The sequence below is a fragment of the Conger conger genome, chromosome 18 (genome assembly GCF_963514075.1).
Source record: "Conger conger chromosome 18, fConCon1.1, whole genome shotgun sequence".
NCBI lineage: Eukaryota > Metazoa > Chordata > Actinopteri > Anguilliformes > Congridae > Conger > Conger conger.
The window spans coordinates 20,185,926-20,208,316 of record NC_083777.1 but is presented as its reverse complement, the minus strand read 5'-3'; the positions used below and the strand labels follow the sequence as shown (position 1 = coordinate 20,208,316).

Sequence of the window (22,391 nt, the reverse complement as noted above, 5' to 3'; positions counted from 1 at the left end):
CAGTTTATTAAGCCCCTGGTGTATAAAAAACAAATTTAGCCTGCCGAAATTATTCTATTTTGGACAGTACTTTTAAATTGGAAAATTGTCTTCACACTGAACTAATCAGGCTAGTTTCCATTCTTATTCATCCCTTTCATGTTGAGGCACCCAGTGCGCATGCTCTGTTGCCAAAAGCCCCATAGTCAAATATGGCAGTCTCCAGGTCTTTTGATCCCAGGTAAGGTGCCACGAGGAAAAATAATTCACCAAGCCACAAATGGTTTTCAGTGGAATTGTAACTTGCCCTACATGAAGCAATATAAATGACAAATTGATGAGCAAATAACACAATGCAGGATTAATTAGCTATCCATACTATATGTAGTCACTAATTCCAGTGTCATGTGAAGGATCTATAGTAAAACTTACACTCCTGTTTATCCCCACAACAGCTACATTTTGAACCAGAAATCATTTTTGTCATCGACTTTCCACATTAATTGCATCAATATCAATCCACCTACCCGGATAGCAGCCCACATCAGACTCAATAGGTCAGTAAGTGCAAATTAATTACCGAAGAACCCAGCCATTTCAATAACAAATTTTTGGCATAGCAGGTGTATATGTAACGTACTATATACATGAAACTATGTATAATTAATATAGGTTTAAGATGGGGAGCTGTATGATGTCTGTGGGCCCACTGCTTCTCAAAGGCAAGCGTGCTTCTCTGCTCATGACCATCTTCAAGAGTTTGAAACTCTGCCAAAACTTTTCTCCTCCCGCAAGCATTCAGAATGCCCAAGACATCCTGAGAGTATTACCCTGGGAGCATTCGTAATGAAAGAGCCTGCAAACCTTTGTATTTCTGTAGCGTAGCGTCTCTGTTTCTGGGAGGAAGTGCCTACTTACTGACTTTCCAGTTCCTTAACCCTTTATGGTGTGAGATCCCAAATGTGTGATAAGAATGTTCTTAAAGACAAGATGAAATCAAAACTAACTTCTTTCTTCATAACCATGCATACACGTCATAAATTATACAGTATATTCCAAAAACATTCATTAATTCAGTTTTTAATCTACTTCCTGGAAAATAAGATTTTACTGGGTTTGACGTCATTGGATAGCAGTGGCCGTGTATGTCGATCAATTTTGTCAATTTTCCATTCCCCTCCAATCAATACTCTTTTCACATAGCTGCACTTTTCAAAGCATTATACCATACCTGCTGAGTTCTGCTGGACGTTCCATAGCAGGGAGCACATTAGGAGCAGTGTCTGTGTTCACAGCTGTTCCAGGGGCTGGGTGGTTATTTTTACTGACCTTGGTTGCTTGGAGATTGCAAAGAAACCCCCCCTGATAGACTAGCTGCCTTTGTGTGTTACATATGCAGAAATAATTATTATAATAATTATTATTTTAAAAAGCACAGGGACTTTTAACATCTGATATATCTCTATCCTCTCTATCCTCTGCGGTCTGGTTCTCCAGTTCTCTGAAACTATGGAGGAAAATGGCAATGACAATATTTATGTATTTACATTACATTACATCATTGGCATTTGGCAGATGTTCTTATCCAGAGTGACGTACAACAAAGTGCAAAGTGCATACCCATAACTAGGGATAAGTGCGCTGAAAGACCCTAGAGGGAAGTGCAATTTCAACTGCTACCTGCCCAACAGAGATAAGGACCAGTTCCTATTTTATCATCAGATGATTTTATTATTATTATTATTTTAAATCGTAATACCGCAACACGCAAATATATGAACAAACCGCTTACCTAGCCAAACACTGCTTGCCTAGCCGAACTAAACATCCTAATACACAAGTAAATATCACAGAAAGACAACAAGGTTTACAGGGAGGTAGGGAGGGACAGGGAGAGGTGCAGCTTGAAGATGGCAAGAGATTCTGCTGTTCTGACCTCCACAGGGAGTTTGTTCCATCACTGGAGCTAGAACAGACAGTAATCGTGAGCGGGAGGTGGAAGTTTGGAGAGGGCGAGGCGCTGTGAAATAGATTGGCTAAATTGACCTCAATTTTGAGTAGCACTTTGTTGACTGTAATTGCGTTTACTGTGGTTTATCAAACATTACCATAAAGAGGTCGGTTTACACATGGCAAATGAAAATTTTATTTTTCCTTAATAACAATAACAATAATGCAAAAAGGGAACAACAGCTCCATTGTTGCTGCTTTATTGTTTTTAATTTATTCAGGGATCCTTGCTGTTCTCATGTAAATGTACCCGGAACTGCTGGTCCTGCAGTCTCTGTCTGTCAGGCGAACGCCTGCCATTTGCAGTTGTAGCGTTTCTCACGCCTGACGGCCCAGTGCTGTGACACACGCGTGTGAAACGGAGCGCACGGGTTTGTGCGGCGTCCGGGGGGCGTCGCGCTGCTCTGGCACGCTGTCACGGCGATGCTAAACAAGCGCTTGACCGCGCCGCGCAGAAGTCATGAAGGTCGATTTGCAGCCGACAGTCTGCTCGTCTGATGTATTAGTGCGGGCAGAGAGAGCTGCTCTCCTGTTCTGCTGTCTGAAAGCACCACTCTGATGTGACAGGGCAGGACTGTCCAGTTAGTTGTTGTCCAGGCTACTTCTAACACTTACCACATAAACCCGTAAGTGTTAGAAATGAATGATTTCTAAGGCTGATTAGCCCTGCTTCTCAAATTACAGTCGTCAAGGGGAGACAACTGCTGGTTTTTCTCCCTTTCTTTAGCTGGGAGTCAGGTGTGAAACCAGTGTGGTCAGTTAATTACCTTAGAGGAATGAAAACCATGGGCAGATTTGGATTCCAGGGCCAGATTTGATCATCCCTGCTGTAGGGCACACAGAGTGCATGCTGGGAGACTCGCCCGACTAAGACCCTCTTCTTGTGCCAGTACGAGCCTCACAAACTGGTTTCTAATCCGGACCATCTCAGTGCCCCAGGACAACGCACGGTTGGCCCATGCATCGCCCATGGAGAGAGGTCTGGGCTTCAGATGGGATTACAGTGTGTCATCGCTCACTAGCGACCCCTACTGGTCCGATGGTCATCGCGGTCTGCCTGTTGAGCAGATATGGCATCACGCGTTGTTGGGGAGGACTATGCAATTTTCTGCGCTCACCCAAATTGAGGCAGAACGCTGCAGCAGTGAACGTTGCCAGTGTATACAATCTGGCACTTCAGATTAGAGAGAAAAGGAGGATTTTATTTTTTCTAAACGGTATTTCAAATCTTTTTTGGCATAGCAGACATACATTACATGATTATATATCCTGTTAATCACAGCTTTAAAACAGAAAGCGATCTCAAATGTGTGCTGAAAAGCAGCTGTGCCTCTTAACTTGCGGTCTTGTCTTATATGGTGACGCTAAAAGCTGTGGAGCAGTTATTTTATTAGATTGTTGCCTTTTAAGCTTCAGTTTGCGATCGATAATTGATCTATTTGGGTCATAGCTTTTTTTCAAGCTCGTGAAAGTTTAATTCACACGGGCACCAAGTCACCCATCCGTCTCCAAGACACTATAGGAGAAAAGCCTTTTTAAATTAAAGCCCTATATCATGTAGTGTGCACTGGAATTAGGCAGACACATTCATGGACTCTATTTATGGAGCTATAATACAATAACGTTCCACCAGAAATGTAATATTACCATGATTTTAGTGCAAGGTCTTTTTGGCATCAGGATTATAGTCGTTGACCTTCGGATGAACCTGCCTTTACCGGTCACTGAGTAGTCCGTCAGTACACACACACGTAGCATCTCTGGTTTTGCTGAATAAAACCACCACAGCTCAGTTGGGAATAAAATAGACATGCTTAATTGTTGTGGTAACCGTCAACATCCCAGGTTGCTGTGACCGTGAGTGATCTGGCATCGATGGATCTGGACCCTGCGGTTCTTCAGTCCGAATACGGACAATGTTTAAAATGTATGGCAACAGTCCACTTTAATATCTGAAGGGATGTGGCTCATTAGAAACGTTTTATTGGTTTAATTACACTACAGTGCAGTGTTCCATAAAATACTAATATTACTGTGCCTGCATGCTTTCCATTAGTAAACAGAAGTAGATTGACCACCTGTTGACTGAAGGTAACACAGAAATGAAACTCGGTGCCCATTTTTACCGTAATGCTCAGAGAAAAGTGCACAGAATAATGCACAGAAAATGTAAAAAAGGTGAAACAAAAACTGATATTTATTGGAATGATCTTCAGTATATTGGACTGAGAAACCCACCAGCTGTCACACAGATTCACTGTCCAGCCTGTTTATTGGTTGCATGTATCGCTGTGAATCACTATACACTTTGATAATTATATATTCACACCTTCTGGACCACTGCAAGAAAACATAACAAGGGGAGGATTTGAAGTATTAATAATAATGGTAATAACAATAATAATGCCATGTCTGCTGCTCTGATTTCTGTTTCCGCTTTGGTTACTGGGTGACGGGCGGTGTGAGCTGTTGTAGTATTCTCATCGTCCCTCAACATTAAAGCGTAATCATCCAGTCTGTCACTTCAGATGCTGTGTCAGTTCGTGCCGATGGCGGGGTCAGAGCGAGAGCGTGTTAAACGCGAGGAAGAGAAAAAGCCGTTGGGGCGGGGCTGCGTTCAACAGTCACCACGGCAGCGCGGCCACGGCAACCGGCAGCTCGCTCAAATCAAGGAGGCGAATTAGCATTAACCGTCCCCTGTCACGTCAGCCTCCACCTCTTAAACCCAGTTCCGGTCTCTGGGGTTTGACGATGGCGACGTACTCCCCGTGTTTTGGGTCGCGCGGAGAGACACCTGGGGCGTGCGCACTTGATGAAAAGGTCAAGTTGGCCTCATACGGTGGGGCAGGTGTCACAGAGCAGGCGTGAGCGAGACGAGTGTCTGCAGGGGCGGTGTTTGAGGAACCGCGGGATTATGGGAGTCTGATGCGGCACAGGAGGAGAGCAGCAGCGTGGAGTCACTCGAAGGATCGGCTGCCCCCTCCGATATCATCACTCACAGCGCCTGCTGCGCTCCGTTCCGACCCTGTCGTCTGTGGATTCAGTTAGCATTCAGCGCCGGGGGCCGCCATGATCATTCAGTCCCTTACGGGAATGTTGTATGCTGCAAAATGCTGAAATGGAGTGCGTATCATCAACACTTCACACCATAGGCTGTATGGAAAAAAATGACTAATTATTGCTGCTTTGCTCAATATTAATACATTCTCATGAAATACATTTATCGTACTTTCCTTTTTTTTGATATACTGCTATACATTTCAGTTCTGTAAGTGATCTTACCGTTCTATAATTGTTTGGCTGATTTAAATCTGAAGTTTCCTTCTGGGTGCGAATTTAAAATGCTCAAACCTCACTTTTCTCCAAATTGTCAAAAATGGCATTTTATGGACCAGATGATGAAATCAGGTGGTGAGCGTGTGTGACGTGTGTGACGTGTGTGACGTGTGTGACGTGTGTGACGTGTGTGACGTGTGTGACGTGTGTGACGTGTGTGAGATTGAACATGTTCCCACTGTTCAGGGGAGACTGAATCGGTGCCGTCCGCATGCTTCCACGTGTGTGCACGTACCGTCTCATCACGTTGGCTTTCTCCTGCCTTGAGTTGGTATAAGGTTTATTTGTTCCGCATGGTATTTCACGCTCATTCTGGTTCTAATGGGGCAGATCATCCGTGTGATCCCAGGGATAATGTACCGTAATAATCAGTCTTCCCTGACCTTTCAGACCTCGTAGACTTCAGACCGTCTTCACTGAATTCTCCACTGATGATTCATGCTTTGTATAATGGTCAATAAGTTAAATGACAAATTAACCAAGCATAGGCTAATATGGTTGTCTACTGTGAGCGCCTAAAAAAAAAAAAAAACTAGGATTTTAAAATATGATGCAAACATGTTAGTTAACATTTCCTATAGCTCAAAAAGGAAAAAAGTATTCCCACTCCATTTCCTGTTCATTGCCGTCAAAAAGCAGTCCGGCATCTGCATTATGTTGTACTGTGGACACATATTGGGACACTTTCATGCATATCGCCCAACACAGAGAAATGTAGCATCTGGTCACGGTGTTGTCTCATGCAGGTGAAGGGCCTTGTGCAGCGATTATTTGGCCCACTCGAGTGTGGGATTCAGAGCGGGCTTTGTGTTTGGAAACGGTGAGTGTTCATGTAGTTCAGTCATTTGAAGTGACAGTACAGGAAAGGCATTGTAAATAGAGCGAGCAGTGATAATGTGGATTTGCATTGTGAAGATAACGCCGCAGGCTCCTTACTGCGTCTCGGGCCGGGTTTGGCTGCATCCTCCGACTCAATCAGTCCAGATTTGAGTGTCGTTTGTCCTACATTGTCCGTGTGTTTTCTTTTTTTATAAGAGCTGGCAGTCCACCATCCTTGTGCATTTCAACTGTGGTCACAGTCGGTGGGAAAGCAAGAAGGGATACAGGTGGGGGTGGGATCACTGTACAGACAGTGCCATGGCCGGGAATCGAACCCCTGACCACCTGGGAAGTTTCACCCAGTTCTGTTAGTTTGATCAATCTAAATGGGTCCCATCACTTCAATCCTTTTTGTCTGCTGTAAAAATAAAATAAAAATAAAACCTTTTAATAATTTGATTTCAAATATCGATCTAAGTGACTCAGAAACATTTTTTTTCATTGATATACTGCACTGTAAATTACAAACTTCATATACATGTTTCAAATGTGCTTAAATGCCATACATTTGAAATCCATCCTGCAGATATGTCAACTTAAAAACATAGCACTAACCAAGGGGAATTTTGCCCTGAATTTCTTGAATTCCTGAATCTGAAAAGATTGCAATCTGCACAAAGCTTTCTTGTTTAAAACCCTTGGTTAGGGTTTGAAATATTTAAGAAAATTATTTGACCCAGTTCTTATGTGACGATGAAAAGTGTCATTTTATTTTCGGCAGATGAATGAGAACGAATTGGCAGCAAACCTGAAGTGGTGAGTCACCCTGACACGATTCCCGACTTCTCTTTTAGCTTTCAGCTCTCATTAGAAACATGATGTTTAAGATGAAGCCACTCTGCTTTTGTTCTTGTCACTTTATCCCTCACACTTTGACCTGAGAATTGGCGCGAGTGTGGCCTTGAGTGCGCCATTTCTTATAACTGGAAGTTAATGCGTTTTCAAGGGGAAAAAGACTCATCTGTTGATGTGGAAGGTGGTCATCCATCAAATGTTTGTTTCCAGTTCTTTCTCCATGATGGAACATATTGTCAACTGTGTACAAAAGTGCTGAAGAGATACAGTTGGTTTCACTGCTTTTACATGTGTTGTACAAAGGTATTCTAATTTAATTACCCAATTCATCTGCCCCCCGAGGTCCCGTCATTGGCCTAACCTTAACTGTAGCCAGGGCTTTCATTTCTCCCCTATTCTGCAAGAATAGACCCAGTAATACCAAGAAAGCCTTGGTGGATCGATACTAACTGTAGCGAATTCCCCCCGAGGACTGCAGAAGTGAATCTGGAGTGTGTGACTCTTGACTGGAGGGGTTTGAAGCGGGCGGACACATAATCAGCCCTCGTCTTCGTACGAAAGGCCCGGCAGAAGAAAGCGAACCCAGGACGCATTCCTCCAGCTCCCGCCGTATACAGCGTGGGCTTCTTCGCGCTCAATTGGTATCGACGTTTTCTGCTGTCTCCGAAGGTCTGCTATCGCTACGGGAAGAAAACCGCGGGCACCGCGTCTGACCTAAGAGGCTGCCGGGAATGGCCGGGTGCCCTTTCAGAAGATCCGCCCGCTCGATCCCCCAGGATCCGAGCGTTTGGGTCCGCGTTTAGTTCATAAATCACCTCCCCCGCCCCTTCTTTCACATTCATGAAACTGTGCTGTGTTGTCATGACAAACTTGATTCTCCTCAGTTTCAGCTGGTTAATGTTTCTTTGAAACGCTTAAGGAGCCCTGACTCCATAAGCTCACATTATACTCAGGTCTAAAATGAACCTCAAAGGGTGTTTTTATTTTCATTTTTTGCTAAGACATGTGGATGAGGTGTATCTGTTAATTCTGGGATTGTCAGAGGATTGTCAGTGGCCCTGTCAGTAGTTATGTATTATATGTTCCAAAATGGAAACATGGAAACGAACTACTATAAATTGTTTGGCTGTTGGGTATTGTGTTAGTTTATCAGGAAGGTTGATAAACAGCATATGATTGCTGCAGGCTGTACATGTATACATGTTTTACCTTGTAGCTTCCATTGGTTTTTTTCTTTAATTATTTGGGTGAAGGCACAAAAGAAGATTAATCAATTAAACAATGGTGTTCCAACACTTGCAATGCTTTGAACCCTAAATTGGATTAGCCCCAAACCATAAATTGCAGAGATTTCATCATTTTTGCAGTGTTTTTAAAATATACTTATTAGTACTTGTTTTTAGTTTTCTTTGAATAAACAACATATTTCTCGTTATAAAATACATGGCGAGCTAACCGCTTCTCATTGGCCTCCACTGGCTTCCTATTGCCGCACGCATCCGATTCAAGGCCCTAGTGTTGGCATTTCAGGCTGCTAAGGGGACCCACATTACATACAATCCCTGATCACTCCCTACTCCCCAGCTAGACCACTCCGGTCTGCCAGCTCTGGTCGCCTTACGGTTCCCTCTCTACGGGCACCTGGCGGTCGAGCTGCACGTTCACGCCTGTTTTCCGTTCTGGTTCCTCAGTGGTGGAATGACTTGCCTACCACTGTCAGGACAGCAGAATCCCTCCCCCTATTTCGACGCAGACTCAAAACACACCTCTTCAAACTCTACCTTAGTCCTCCCTCCTGACTTACCCCGCCCCCCCCTTCTGATACCCCTATCCCTGTCTAACCCCCCCCCTCCCCCCCCAAAAAAAAAAAAAAAAAAAAAAAAAATTGCACTTATGATGACGACTATATGTTTAGAACAGCAGTCCAGGTGTATTTTCCTAGTTCTGGATGTGATGCTTTGACCTGTGGTAGAACCTATGCACTTGTAAGTCGCTTTGGAAAAAAAAATGTAACCAGTAACAACTTGACTGTCCAAAATGTTGGCTTCAACATTGCTGTCATCCTGTTTTTGTGCTGCACTTTTAACTTTCATCATATCACTAATGCATGAGCCAGAAGAGGAGTGCTGCCTTCACCTGGTCAATAAATGCTTCACTTTTTATAAAAAAATGTAGTTCAGGGTAAAAATGCCTTGAGCTGAAACCACTCATTTTCAAGGAGATCCAGGGCTTTCAAGCAATTAAAATTATTTCAGTCCGTTTTTATTTCTCATTCATTTACATTTGTTAAAGGTTAGTTAAATAGAAGTTATTAATCAACTAATGAAATTAATATGTTTTGTGTTCAGTGAAAACACACCGTTAAAACTGATGAATCCTTTGCGTGAGTTTACGGTTCTGTATTATGGTGCAGGATGTCCATTGCCACAGTATAGTTATTGGTCACGCTGTGTTTTCAGGTTCACCTGATTACACATTTGATTCAGTGATATGGAGAAGGAGTTGCCATGTTAAGATTGAGGAGCTTAGCATCTGTTGGGTCTGTAGCAGAGGTGGAAAATCCAGGGCTCACAGGGTTGAAGTTTCACTAACTAGTTAACCTAATCTCCTGGCTGAAGAATTGTGCCAATTAGAAAATACAGGTGATCAGAACAAAATACCGGGGAGGATTTTTACTTTCTAACCTTGTATTTTCCATCTGTGATCCGTAGTGGCATCTTTGAAGCTATTCCGTGGTATTTTTCCTGATTGGATCCCTCCAAGCCTGTCCCTGTCCCTGTCTCTCCATCTCCGGAAAGCACTGCCCGGAAGCTCTAATGAGCTGTGGGCTTCGGGGACTCATTGTGCTGCTCTTGGCGAAGGTCTGGACCTCGCTCACCGACCAGCTGCCTGCTCCCCAGGCTCTGGCCCCTGCCAGCCATAGTCACAGACCCGAGGAACCTGCTCCATGTCTGCAGGCAGACATACTGTAGCTCCAGAATTTCAGCAAAGGCTCAAACTGGCTTAATGTAATGTAATGTAATTCTCCCGTAATGTGGAGTATTATAATACTGTTGTTTTGTTACACAGAAGATGCAAAACCATTTTAGGGTGAGGGTGGGAGTGGGAGAGGGTGCAAACAACTGTACACATAGCATGACAAATTGTCTGGACAGCAGTGAAAGGACATTTAGTTTTAATGCAGTGCATGCTCAAAAAATGTGATGTCTCCGCATTTATTTCTGCAAGAACCTGCAAACTGATGGAATTCAGTCGTCTCCGAGCGGCAAAAAAGCAACTAAACGGCGGTTTCTGCAGGGAGCGCGTAACCCAGCCTGGAGGCCCTGGAGTTCTGCTGTTCTGTCAACCCCTTACCGACCCACCCCCTTCTCATAAGTGCAGCTGCACAGAAGGTGTTTCAATCGTGCTGTCAATCAGCGCTGGGTCAAGTGTTTCGTCAAAAGGTCCCTGCCCCCTTCGCCCCTCACCAGGGGCTGGCCGGCCCAGGGTCCTTGGGAGACGGGCGGGTCGTCCTCGTAGACTGAAGCGCTCATGACCCCTCCTAGCCCTACGTCAGCACAGCCTCGCTGGACCACAAACCTTTTAATTAACCTGCCGCCCCCCTAACCAGCTATTTTAAATCAACCGGGCCTTTCCCAGCATTGCAGATTTCTAATGGCTATTCAGGCTTTTAGTACCCATTCACCCCTGACTGAAAACGTGATTACTATGCAGAAAGGGTTTCAGACGTAGAGCCTGAGTTTTGTCAAAATGAAATGGTCAATTGGAAAAGCAATATTTGACACTGAAAAAATTGTAAGGTACTGTATTATGGTACGAACCTCTGTTTGCCATGGGTGGTTACCTGGTGCCCCTTCTTTGACCTGGATATAAGGCCTGACAAATGCGGGATTAGATTTTCTTCAATGTGATGGTAGAGACTAAGGGAATAAAGGTTTTCTTGAAGCGTTTATATACACTGACCTCAGCCACACAAAGTGTTGGCAATCCAAGGATTTTCTGTTTGAAATGCCTGTGTTATGTGCAAGCACGGTCATGGCCAGTCCAAACCTTCACTGAAGGCCACAGAACCTCAACCTGAGCATGCTCGGAACATGACTAATGAGGCAGGGCCTGGTTTTAATAACACCATTATGTTCTGCCTTTTTGTCACAAGAAGGCTACTGTGTTTCAAAGTGTACCTTTCCTTTTGTTATCTGGCTTATGGATGGCATGTATGGCACAATATTTTGATTTCATATTTGAATTAAATGAATTGGAACCATATACAGCTAGGACAGTCATAACAGTTCATGCCCATTTGAAAAACTATACTCTGCATACTTGAAGTATAATTACGTAAACTTTAATTATACTTCATGTATGGTACAGGTATACACTCACTGAGCACTTTATTAGGTAGATGTGTACACCAGACATGTAAATGAAAATATTTAATCGGCCAATCACGTGGCAGTAACTAAATGCATCAAAGCATGCAAGCCAAGAGGTTAAGCTGTTTTTCAGACCAAATGTTAGAATGGGGAAGAAATCTGATGATCTAATTTACTTTGAGCATGAGATGATTGTTTCCACCTCCTTTAGGTTGGTTTGAATGTCTCAGAAACTGCTGGGATTTTCACACACGACAGTCTTTAGAGTTTGCAGAGAATGGTGCGAAAAACTAAAAACATCCAGTGAGCAGCAGTTCTGCAGGAAAAATACCTTATTAAATGGAATCTGAATGTGTAGTGGAGGAAGAGCTTGCATGGGATGCTGTGTTCAAATGAGAAACTCATCCGACTGAACAAAATGTTTATTTTCAGTGGAGTAATCATTTCTGAGCATTTCTGGTTTCACATTCCTAGTGCATGCGTTTATTTCTAGATATAAAAGGACAGATTACGGTAGTGAATTCAGCTTTTTTGTTTACTTTTTTCTTCCTTGCCTATGTATTATTTAATGCAGTAAGCAAATATAATTTTTCTTGGTCTAGAGATCTAAATAAACCTGGGAACAACCATACTTTATTAGGTATTTATTAGACTTATTTTGACTTATTGGTGTACTGCTGCTGTAGCCTATCCGCTAAGAGGTTTGACACATTGTGTGTTCAGCGATGCCCTTCTGCATACCACCGTTGTAATCCGTGGTTATTATGTTACTGTCACCTTTCTGTCAGCTTTGACTAGTCTGGCCCTTCTCCACTGACCTCTCTCATAATATCCCTGTGTGAGGAAACCAGTATATATGCACATGTGCGTCAGAGAGAGTACGCCCAGACATTCTGTACAAGTTTGCACACTCACCATTAAGCGTGTGTGTGTGTGTGTAACTGTTGTGTCGGTGAGTCGCCTGAGGTAACACGCGGCAGGAGAAGCGTGCGGTCCTCCGTCGCGGTCAGGAGCAGCGTCGTTCTGAAGGCGGACGCCGTTTCTTTTCGGATCGTTTAGCGGCAGATTGTCAGGGAAAGGTTAAGTGGTGTGAAATGACGCAGGCCACACACGGTCCTCCAGCTGCACTCATTAGTGTAATGCCTAAGCGCAGTCTCCTCACAGACGGCTAACGGGGTCTGGAGCGCAGACTCCTCACAGACGGCTAACGGAGTCTGGAGCGCAGACTCCTCACAGACGGCTAACGGGGTCTGGAGTGCAGACTCCTCACAGACGGCTAACGGGGTCTGGAGTGCAGACTCCTCACAGACGGCTAACGGGGTCTGGAGCGCAGACTCCTCACAGACGGCTAACGGGGTCTGGAGCGCAGACTCCTCACAGACGGCTAACTGGGTCTGGAGCGCAGACTCCTCACAGACGGCTAACGGGGTCTGAGCACAGACGCTGAACGGGGTCTTGAGTGCAGACTCCTCACAGACGCCTAACAGGGTCTGGAGCGCAGACTCCTCACAGACGCTAAACGGGGTCTGGAGCGCAGACTCCTCACTGACGGCTAACGGGGTCTGAAGAGCAGACTCCTCACTGACGGCTAACGGGGTCTGAAGAGCAGACTCCTCACAGACGGGGTCTGAAGAGGCGGGGTGTGATGCACTTTGTGGGAGTTTTGTCTTTTGCGGGAGTTATGAAACTACAATAACTTTACAACATGTAAAGGTAGTAGAGTACTTGGAGCCAGATTAATGTCAAAGCTACATATTTCATAATACAGTTATGACAATGCAGTAGTTATAACTGCTGTAGCTTTACACCCAATGTCTTCACTGCACAAGCAGCCTGTAGGTTCTAGTGCTCTAATGATATTTACAGTCACTGAATACTGATCTTTGTTATATCGTAGCAATGACCAAACAATCTATCTTTCTTCAAAATCAAAGCAATGTGCTAACAAAAAGATTTTTCCATGCCAGTGACTGTGGAAAAGAACCACAATGGGCCTCAAAAAACATTCACCTTCAAACCGGAGCGCCAAGATTCGAGATTTCTGCTCTCCTGAGCAAGTAATGAACGCCACCGACGCAGCAAAATGAAAATTGATTTTCGGGCGCAGCTGCCGTTAAAGAGGGGTGAGAGAGGGCAGGGGAACCTGAGACCTGAGCGGGGCGAGTACACGTCTCCCGCGTCTCTCGCCGTGGATACGCGGCGACAGGTTTAAAGCCCGTTGTGGTGACTGGTTTAAGAAGCTTAGCCGTGGAAATGGCCCCCGCTGCTTTTGAAGACGCCATCGGTCGGCTGAGGCGTATGATGAATAATTGAAAGGCGGCGTTCGGAACGGCAGCTCCTTATCGGAGCGCTCATCTGGTGTTCGCGAGGCCGGCGGAATGGGAGAGGAGATGGATTCCCCACACCACGGCACGCCTCTCACGGAAACGCCTTATCGAATTTCTCACACATTTTCCTTTCTGATGCGTGTGAAATATTGTCAGGCTTGTACTATGCCATTATTTCTTTTTGAAATACATCACTATAGCAGAAGGATGTTTGAACACGCACGCAGGATGTCATGCCAAGAATGGCTCTCTCTTTTAAAGCCTATTGGTATTGTTCTTTTCATTTTGCAGTTGGCATTTTTTCAGGTGAAGATGCTTGCTCTTTGCAGATATAGTGCAGAGCATAACAGAATTGAAAAGTGCAAGACTGACTGTATCTCACAAAAATTGGTTTCAGTTCCTTACTTTGACACCAACTCGATTTAAACGTGATTTCTCTAAAAAATAAAAGCACTAATAATCCAAAACGATGATAGAAGTTCTGAGAAAAGTGTGAAGTGCCATCCCTGCTGTATAGATTCAAAGCTGCTCAGCAGAAAGTCAGTTACCTCCAAAAGGTTAAAGAAGGTGGTGAGATGCCTCACCTTCAGGTATGGAGCACCCGGGTCAGGCGCTCTCGTGCACTTGCAGGGTTTTGTTTACACCAGGTACCCTGGTTTAGATAGGTAGTCAGGTGTATGCACCATAGACTTATGAAGGGAAATGGCAAAAATGTCAGATCACATACATAACTGGGTAAGTTAAATAACAGTGTTAAACCCAGAAACGGATACAGCTGTGAGTATCTCTTACATAGTCATACAAATAATGAATAGCCATTTCTAGATATTTGTGTACATTAAGTAGTAGTTTGGGTTATTCTCGTTATTTAATGTTCCATTTTAAAAAGAGTGAATGTAAATATATTTTAAGGCAAAGAGGAGATTCTGTATTGCACAAAAAGTGGCCAGGTGGTTGTGGCGAGGTGGTTAGGGAGGGCCTGTTTTGGGTAGAGGAAGGGATTTTGGGACCTTAAAATGGTTCTTTAAAAGGGCTTTCGCTGTAGCACTTATGGAGATTTATTCCATAACAGCTTCTTCCTTTATTTACCAGCGCACCATCGCCTGGCCTTAGGGAGCAGAAGGCTCTCAAGGAAACTCAATAATAAATGAAACTGCAGAACACTAATGCGGACCTGAGCATTGCTTCTCTATATAAATAAAAATGTCTGAACTTTGGGTCACGTTTCCTCCCTAATCTTGCTCAGCCCCTCTCCATGTGAGCACCGCAATATAATGGGAACAGCGAAAATGTGTTCAAATCCCTTTTGACCAGTCCTTTTTTTCTGATAAGTTTTTTAAGAACTAGACTGGAATTCAAATACTTTTCTATGCTTTACTGTCTGGTGTATTGGAACCTATGGAATACTCTCCACACCTTCTGGTCCTCTCGGTTGGCTCATTTGCCCCAGGCAAGATTAATAAAGCACAGAAAAGTATTTGATTCCAAAATGATTACGTATTTGACCCAAGCTGGTAAGAAACACACAAATCACCTGTATCTGAATTTGAGGACTTGCTAATCAAAAACAAGCTGCCATTTCCACAGCTAAAGGAGCTCATATGTTAAGACTGGACAGGCAGGATTCATGGGCATGCAGGGCTGTATTGATTCCCCCTCAGGGGGCCCACGGCTCACTGACGGCTCCCAGTATGTTTGCTAGCTCTTGTTCCAGTTGCAAAATTGCCATTAATTTGGTGTGTATGGGCAGAGTTTGCTGTAACTCAGGTTTTTGGCATATTTTTGCCATGTTTAATTCAGCCAACGCTTTGATGAAATATGAAAATACCCATTTTCCTTGATGTCGGCATGTCTGCACACCAGGTAAATTCACTTGAACGTGCCTGGAAAGGATGAGACAGAATCAGGAACCGCACAAAGCCTCACCCGCCCTCTTTCTGAATAAGTCTCGCACAGCCTGTTTCTGACTAAGTTTCAAGTTGAGCTGGAAAGAAAAGGCCCCATGCGGGTTTCTTTCATTCCGACTCGCGTTTTCCTCGCAGCACTTTTGGGCTGCCCTCTGGTTGCCTGTTTTCGGAAGCGCAGTTCTGTCCGCAGCCGGCAATTTGTAACCTGAGAGCGGCGGAGGGGAGGGAGCGAGCTGTAGAATAGCGATTAGCCGGGCTCTGCTCAACCATCCGTTCAGACCGCAGAAATTTGGCTGCGACAGAATATCCTGCAGCTCGCGGAGGAGCCAGCGGAGAGGCTGGAGGTGACCGTCACCTTGAGGCACGGCGCTTACCGTAGCGATGTCCACTGCAGGCTCCGGAAGCTTCCGTTCTATCACCATCAGCTTATCGTTCGTGTTTACAACTAGAACGGGCCAACCTGGAGAGAGGAAGACTGGCAGGCATCTGAAAATGGGGAAGAATGGTTCATTTTAGGGCTGTTGATTGTGCTTTTTTGTTTTGTTTTTAGTTATTTTTCTTCTGTGTCGTTTGGTAGGCCTGCTCGGCTCAGTATTTATGCCAGTCAACGAGACAGTTCTCAGTAGAAAATTTGAGAGGGGGGGGGGGGGGTTTTGCCAATTAAACTGGGAGATGATTAGGTTGTGAAAGCCAGGTTGGAAATTTGGCCAGGACACATTTGCGATGCGTCATGGGATCTTTAATGACTACAGTGAGTCAGGGCCTCAGTTTACTGTCTCATCTGAAAGATTAAGAATTAATTTATTAATTTGGTTTGACAGTTATGCATGTGACATTTCTGTAGCGATATGATTGTAATTAACCCTTCTCTAATCTCTCTTGCCCTCAACCAGCATTAATATCCCATTGATGTTAGACTGTGAATCAGGTCTACTTTCTCTCGCTCTTCCTGGCCTGTGCGGAGATTGAGCATTGTTCCTGTGTTCATCAGGAGCACACCATCACACCCTGGGAGCCTCCATCATTGTGAGAGAAAGTCAGTTATTGCCCTAGCAGATCGCTAGGTCTAGAGGGCTACCTTAACCTTGCTGGTTCCTTGTCAAGGAGCCAATTCCAATCACTTATTTTTCTGAATGGTTTGGGCAAATGGAATACCCTTGCTCCTCCGCCTCAGTTTGACATGGCAGATGCGGAGCGGTGGATCCACAGATTTATCATTTATACGTCTCAGTTTCCAATAAATTACTTCCACCAAGGAAGCGCTCATGTTTCCTTGCTCAAAGGCAAGATATGGAGTTCCTAACTTTTTAATGGGTTGGACTGTCTTTTATGATGCCGGACCTCGATTGATTTCCTGGTCAGCAGCAAGGAAAAGGAAAAAAAAAAAAAAAAGGTGTAAAATAAGCGATTGGAATGATCCTATAGTCTCTCACTAGCTATGGTCTGAGCAGGCCAGTGTCTACAGGGATAGTCATGGTCCAAATAGGCTGTAGTTTCTATAGGGATAGTCCAAGTCCAAACAGGCTGTAGTTTCTATAGGAGTAGTCATGGGATAGTACAGGGATAGTCATGGTCCAAACAGACCAGTGTCTACAGGGATAGTTATGGTCCAAGCAGGCCGCAGTGCCTGTTTGGATAGTCATGGTGCAGACAGGTAGTCGCTCTCCTCCGGAACATCTTATATAAAGCCTCCCCTTTCCACACAGCAGTCCACAGGTTGAGCTTGCACAGCCATGAGTCAGAGGCACACTGCTGAGGGATGAGACACTAACTCCGATGGCATAACTACTGCCACCCGAATCCCTTCCTCCCTGGGTGTCCCTGTGGCCAATTACACTTCACTCTGTAGAGCTGTGGGCCATTGTTGGCACCAGCACAGTCCACGTTCAGTCCCTAACCATGGAGCCCATCCATGCTCAGTCCAAATTCAGTCTCTTATGGAACCCATCCATACAGTAGAACAGGAAGTGAGCTGGTTGAACCACCCGACAGCCAAGGTCACTATGTTTTACAGTAATCTAGTCGGCCATGGATGAGGCATGTAGGGAAGAATACATTTCCTGTTTCAGTGTTCTTGGATGGTCACCTAACACCTCAACTATACTGAATTATCAAGGGGGGTTAGGATCAAAGCCCAGCACCACCAAGGAGGAAGCCAGGGTGGTAGCTAGGTGTGAAACTGGAGTTTACTGTCTACTTTGGTGTCAATGACCATTTGGTTTCATCCCACATCACATGCATAGGTAACAATGTCTGTTTCTCTGCCTGTCACCCAATCAGGGTCAGGAACCTGCATTGTGGGGTATAAAGCTTGTACCCACACAACACTTCTTTGTAACTGCCCTGCCTTGCTTTTACCCGGTATGATTCCTCCTGTAATTAAGACTATTTTTCCTGTATTGCTAAATTGTTATTAACCTGAATTTTGGACAACCAATTTTTCCTTCACAAAGGACCAAATTCCTACAGGCAGTTACTGGTTAATTTGTTCCAGCTTTGTGGCTGTTTTGAAGAGCCATAGATATTTTGTTTAGCGGTATTCTTGCTGCGGGGTGTGCAGCCTGCGTCCTTACTCAGAGCTCCTTTTATTAATTAAAGTTGATAATTACACAGTCAGCTAGCCTCACCTGGATTCCCGGGTCTGAGCTGGCTGCCTCATTTAAAGTGTGAGCAGAAACCAGCCAACCTGTAGCACTCCCAACAGAAAGGCTGCTGGTTCAGCACATTGAATCCCCTCAGCCCTGTATCAAGCGCTCTGCACTGTTCACTCACCTGACCCAAGCACTGCAGTTTTTTGTTCAGATTAGGATGCGGAGAGTCGGAATCTTCCATAATCCCATTTTGGCGCTGTTTCCTACATCAGGTTGCTTGATCTTTACATTGACCAGCGGTGCAGTTCTTCAGCCAGGCAAGCCCTGATAGCATCAGATCGACGCTTTGATTTGAATCTCTAATCTCTCCCTCTTTAGTGAGGGAACTTGGCTAATACAGAGTTCTCAGGACCCTTCCACGGGGACTGAGAGCACTAGGAGGCAGAGATTTGATTCTGCCCTGCCAGAATTTATGGACATGTCCCGACTCGTCTACCCTGGATCACAGATGGTTCCCCTCGTGGACACCTTGCAGGTTAGATTTGTGGTAAATACGGTCCTGACCTGGCTCAAATACATATTGGAAGGTGTTGTTTTAGTTTTTTAGATTATCAATAAGACTTGAAGGCTCTCACTGCAGATCACAGAATTTTCCACACAACGTGTTCATCAAACGAAAAGCAGTCATTCCAAAGAAGAATTTTGTTTCTGAATATTGCTGAAAATTGATTGCATTATTAGTAATGTAACTGGTTACTGAGTGCAGTAGAAGATGGTGCCTGTGAAGAGTGTGGAATTAAAGCAGCATTCTTACATAAAGCAAGGTCTGAAATCCAAACATATTTTTAGATGCATTTTACTTTTGTATGTAGAAAGGTTACCTCTGCAGCTGGTTAGGTCAATTGTTAGGTCACCTATTACAGCATAGTGTCCTATTTTTTTTAATGTTGAATATAAAAAGGACCCAGCAAAGAACATTAGCATCTTAATAACTATTATTTTAAGAATAAATGTCAGATGGAGCCCTATAATTCCAAGGCCTTGACATTACAAGCAAAAAGGAATTCAATAAAATCACTTGTATACTTAAACTGCCTAAAATGCCCATAAATATTGTGCCATTTCCTTTGCTGCCGCTCAAGTAAGCATTGGTGTTGTAAGTGCCTTATAAACTGGCGTAATATGGCAGCTATCTCCTTGAGTCAAAGCAATGTGGATGAACGCATCATCTCCGCTGTTATGTATGTAGATGGGATTTTTCATTACTCGAGCACTCAAAAACACAAAGGGATTTCCGTCTGAGTTTAAATGGTCTCCGGTGCTATTTGTCCCCTCTTAGGGATTCATGTAATGCATCAGGTTTGTTGCTCTGGAAGCAACTTTACAGTAAGGGCAGGATAGATGCAGTACGCAGTGCAAGCAGCTGTCTACTCGTGAGGGTGAAAGATGGATGTGTTAAATGCTTCCCTGCCACTCGGCCAGCCCTGCTAATGCTAAGGCACTTGCGGTCTGGTCAATGGATTTCTCAGATGGGATTTCTGTTTGTCGACACCATTTTGAGTCACTAATACATCATCTTGCTGTCAGACACGGAGAAGGTCTTGCTTTGGGCTCGAGCTTGTGGGTACGCGTGAGCTTTTAGAGGATGGATAATCCACCATTATGTCAGCCACTGTGTATCACCCATTGTATATCATCCACTATGTATCAACCCCTGTGTATCACCCATTGTATATCATCCACTATATATCAACCCCTGTGTATCACCCTCTATATATCAACCACTGTTAATATCATGGTAGGTGAATGTAATGAATATAATAAGATGTCTATTAGGTCCTCTCATTCTTGCTGTGTACTGTGTGTGAAATGTGTCTGATACTGAGTAATAATACAAGAATGCATAATCACAAATACAGGCTGTCCAGCCCGTCGGGGCTTGGCATTTAAACCAGAGTATCCAGCACTGTATTCAGCCTGGGCTGGAACACCCATAGGGTTTTGCCTCTGACCTGACAAGATTTTCCATGCACTGTGTAAAGAAATATTCTCTTGATATTTCTGCAGAATTTACCCTTCGCTTATCTCCACCTGTGTCTCCTTGTTCTCCTCACGGAACTCAACCTGAGCAATCTTTTGCAGTTCACTCTAATCATTTTTGGAATGTTTTTCAAAATTCCAAGTCTGTGTCTAGAACTCAGATCTAGAGTGCAGATGTCAGGATGTTACATCAGCATTAGAATGTTCAGTTCGGAATATTCTAATTACATGTTTGTGACCTCACACCTTAAAGGGTTCATATCTCTGCCTGTGTCTCCTGCAGGTTTGTCCACTTTCGCCGTGCCAACGCTGGTCTTCCTGTACAGCTTTGCTCAGATCGGCTTGGAGCAGGACAGGAAAGAGCAGCTGTCAGCATCCCAGAGGTCCTCATAGACCCACATCCTGAGATCTGCGCTCCAAAGAACCACCAATACCCACATCGTGAAATCTGCGTCCCAAAGTCCTGGATAGACCCACATCCAGATCTATCCAGCACACCTGCAGCTGATCCAGCACACCAGGTGACAGGGCAATGACACCCGCGCAACCTTAGGACATGTGATGTCATGAGTCCCATCTGTATGTGAACGGCGGAAAAGATGCAAGACGTTTCTGAAGCGCGCGTTACGCTTGTGTCTCTCACTGTTTGGAAGGTGTCCAAAGTGCGCGAAGTGGAGTTATGGGGTCGACTCCATTTCAGTTTGGTCGCTCGAGGAAGTCAATGGATCTGATCAAGTTTACTGAAAAACTCCATTATGTTCTTTCAGGATGTTCTTTGGAATTAATTTTATTTAAATTAATTTCCCACAAGGGACTAAATTGGATTACTGTCGATCTCTGCACTGGAATACTTCTGTGTGTGAATCTGAGCTTTCAGTAAAAGGCCTTCTGCCCTGGCCTTCCCTTGTGTTGAGATGTCTTGCAGGAATGTTCCATCTTATATGTTAGGGCCAGTGTGGGTGCAGGTTATTGTTTCACATTAGTACTACCACTCCCAATTCTACTTATCAAGGCCTTGATAGAAGACCGTCATTAGTTAAATAGTTAAATCGGGTGTTGTAGTGCTTGGCGAAGACAAAAATCTGCACCCACATCAGCCCTTTTCTGAAGGATTCCTGGACCAATGACTCTTCCTCTGGTTGATAACACTGAAAGTATATCCCTTTAGTACGCTATCACTCTTTTACTGCAGTATTGGCTGTAAGACCAATTCTTCTCCCATGATTCCTGTGTAGCAGTTAAAATAGAAGTGTGAACAGCCACTCCGCAGCTAGCTACCTGCGCTTCGTGTCGTATGCAGTTTGATCAGCTTACCCATGATGCAGCAGTTCAAAGGGCACTGGTTTCATTTGCACAGCGTTCCAGGTTAGCATCTCAGCCCAATCACACATCTGTTTCACAGCATTCCAGGTTAGCATCTCAGCCCAATCACACATCTGTTTCACAGCGTTCTAGGTTAGCATCTCAGCCTAATCACACATCTGTTTCACAGCGTTCTAGGTTAGCATCTCAGCCTAAATCACATATGTTTCACAATGTTCCAGGTTAGCATCTTAGCCTAATCATACATCTGTTTCACAGCGCTCCATGTTAGCATCTCAGCCCAATCACATATCTGTTTCACAGCGTTCCAGGTTAGCACCTCAGCCTAAATCACATATGTTTCACAACGTTCCAGGTTAGCATCTCAGCCTTAATCACATATCTGTTTCACATCGCAGAAGGGATGAAGCGGATCTTTGGCAGTAATCAGATTAGTCAGCTGGTCAGAGCGAAATCCTCCTTAATTACCGCAGCTGAAATGAGACTCCCGATGTTTCGGGGACATGAATCTAACCCAGGACTGTTCATCTGCAGTATTACATTTTAAATAGCTTATGATAAAAGCGCAACCCTATTAGGGACGGATTACCAATGTAAAAATAATTTCATTTCACATAATGGTTACTCGAGGGGACTTTCTCAGGAGTCTTTTTTTTTTGGGGGGGGGGATTCAGTGTTTGGGGAGCAGTCCACAAAGCGAGTGCATTTTTGGCGGTTGCGATGGGTGCCATTTTGTAATCCCATGGGAGGTATAACTTCCCCAGCATGCCCTGGTGCCATTCCCACAATCCCTCAGGCTCTCCAGGCCTGTGCGCTTACAGCGCTGTATTC

The 22,391-nt window shown here is 44.4% G+C and overlaps 1 protein-coding gene across 2 annotated transcripts in view; it reads left to right on the top strand.

Moving 5' to 3' along the window:
- The window catches only part of hhat (hedgehog acyltransferase), a 77,831-nt gene extending 55,646 nt beyond the window's left edge, over window positions 1–22,185 (top strand). The window contains exons 12-13 of one of the 2 annotated variants that reach the window (XM_061228570.1): window positions 6,926–6,960; window positions 7,478–7,555. In XM_061228570.1, coding sequence (XP_061084554.1) covers window positions 6,926–6,933 — 8 coding nt within the window. In that variant the 3' untranslated portion in view covers window positions 6,934–6,960; window positions 7,478–7,555. Of the gene's footprint in view, window positions 1–6,925; window positions 6,961–7,477; window positions 7,556–20,520 lie in introns of those variants that run through there. The other variant, XM_061228569.1, reaches the window with a different exon arrangement.
- Window positions 22,186–22,391: the final 206 nt, after the last annotated feature.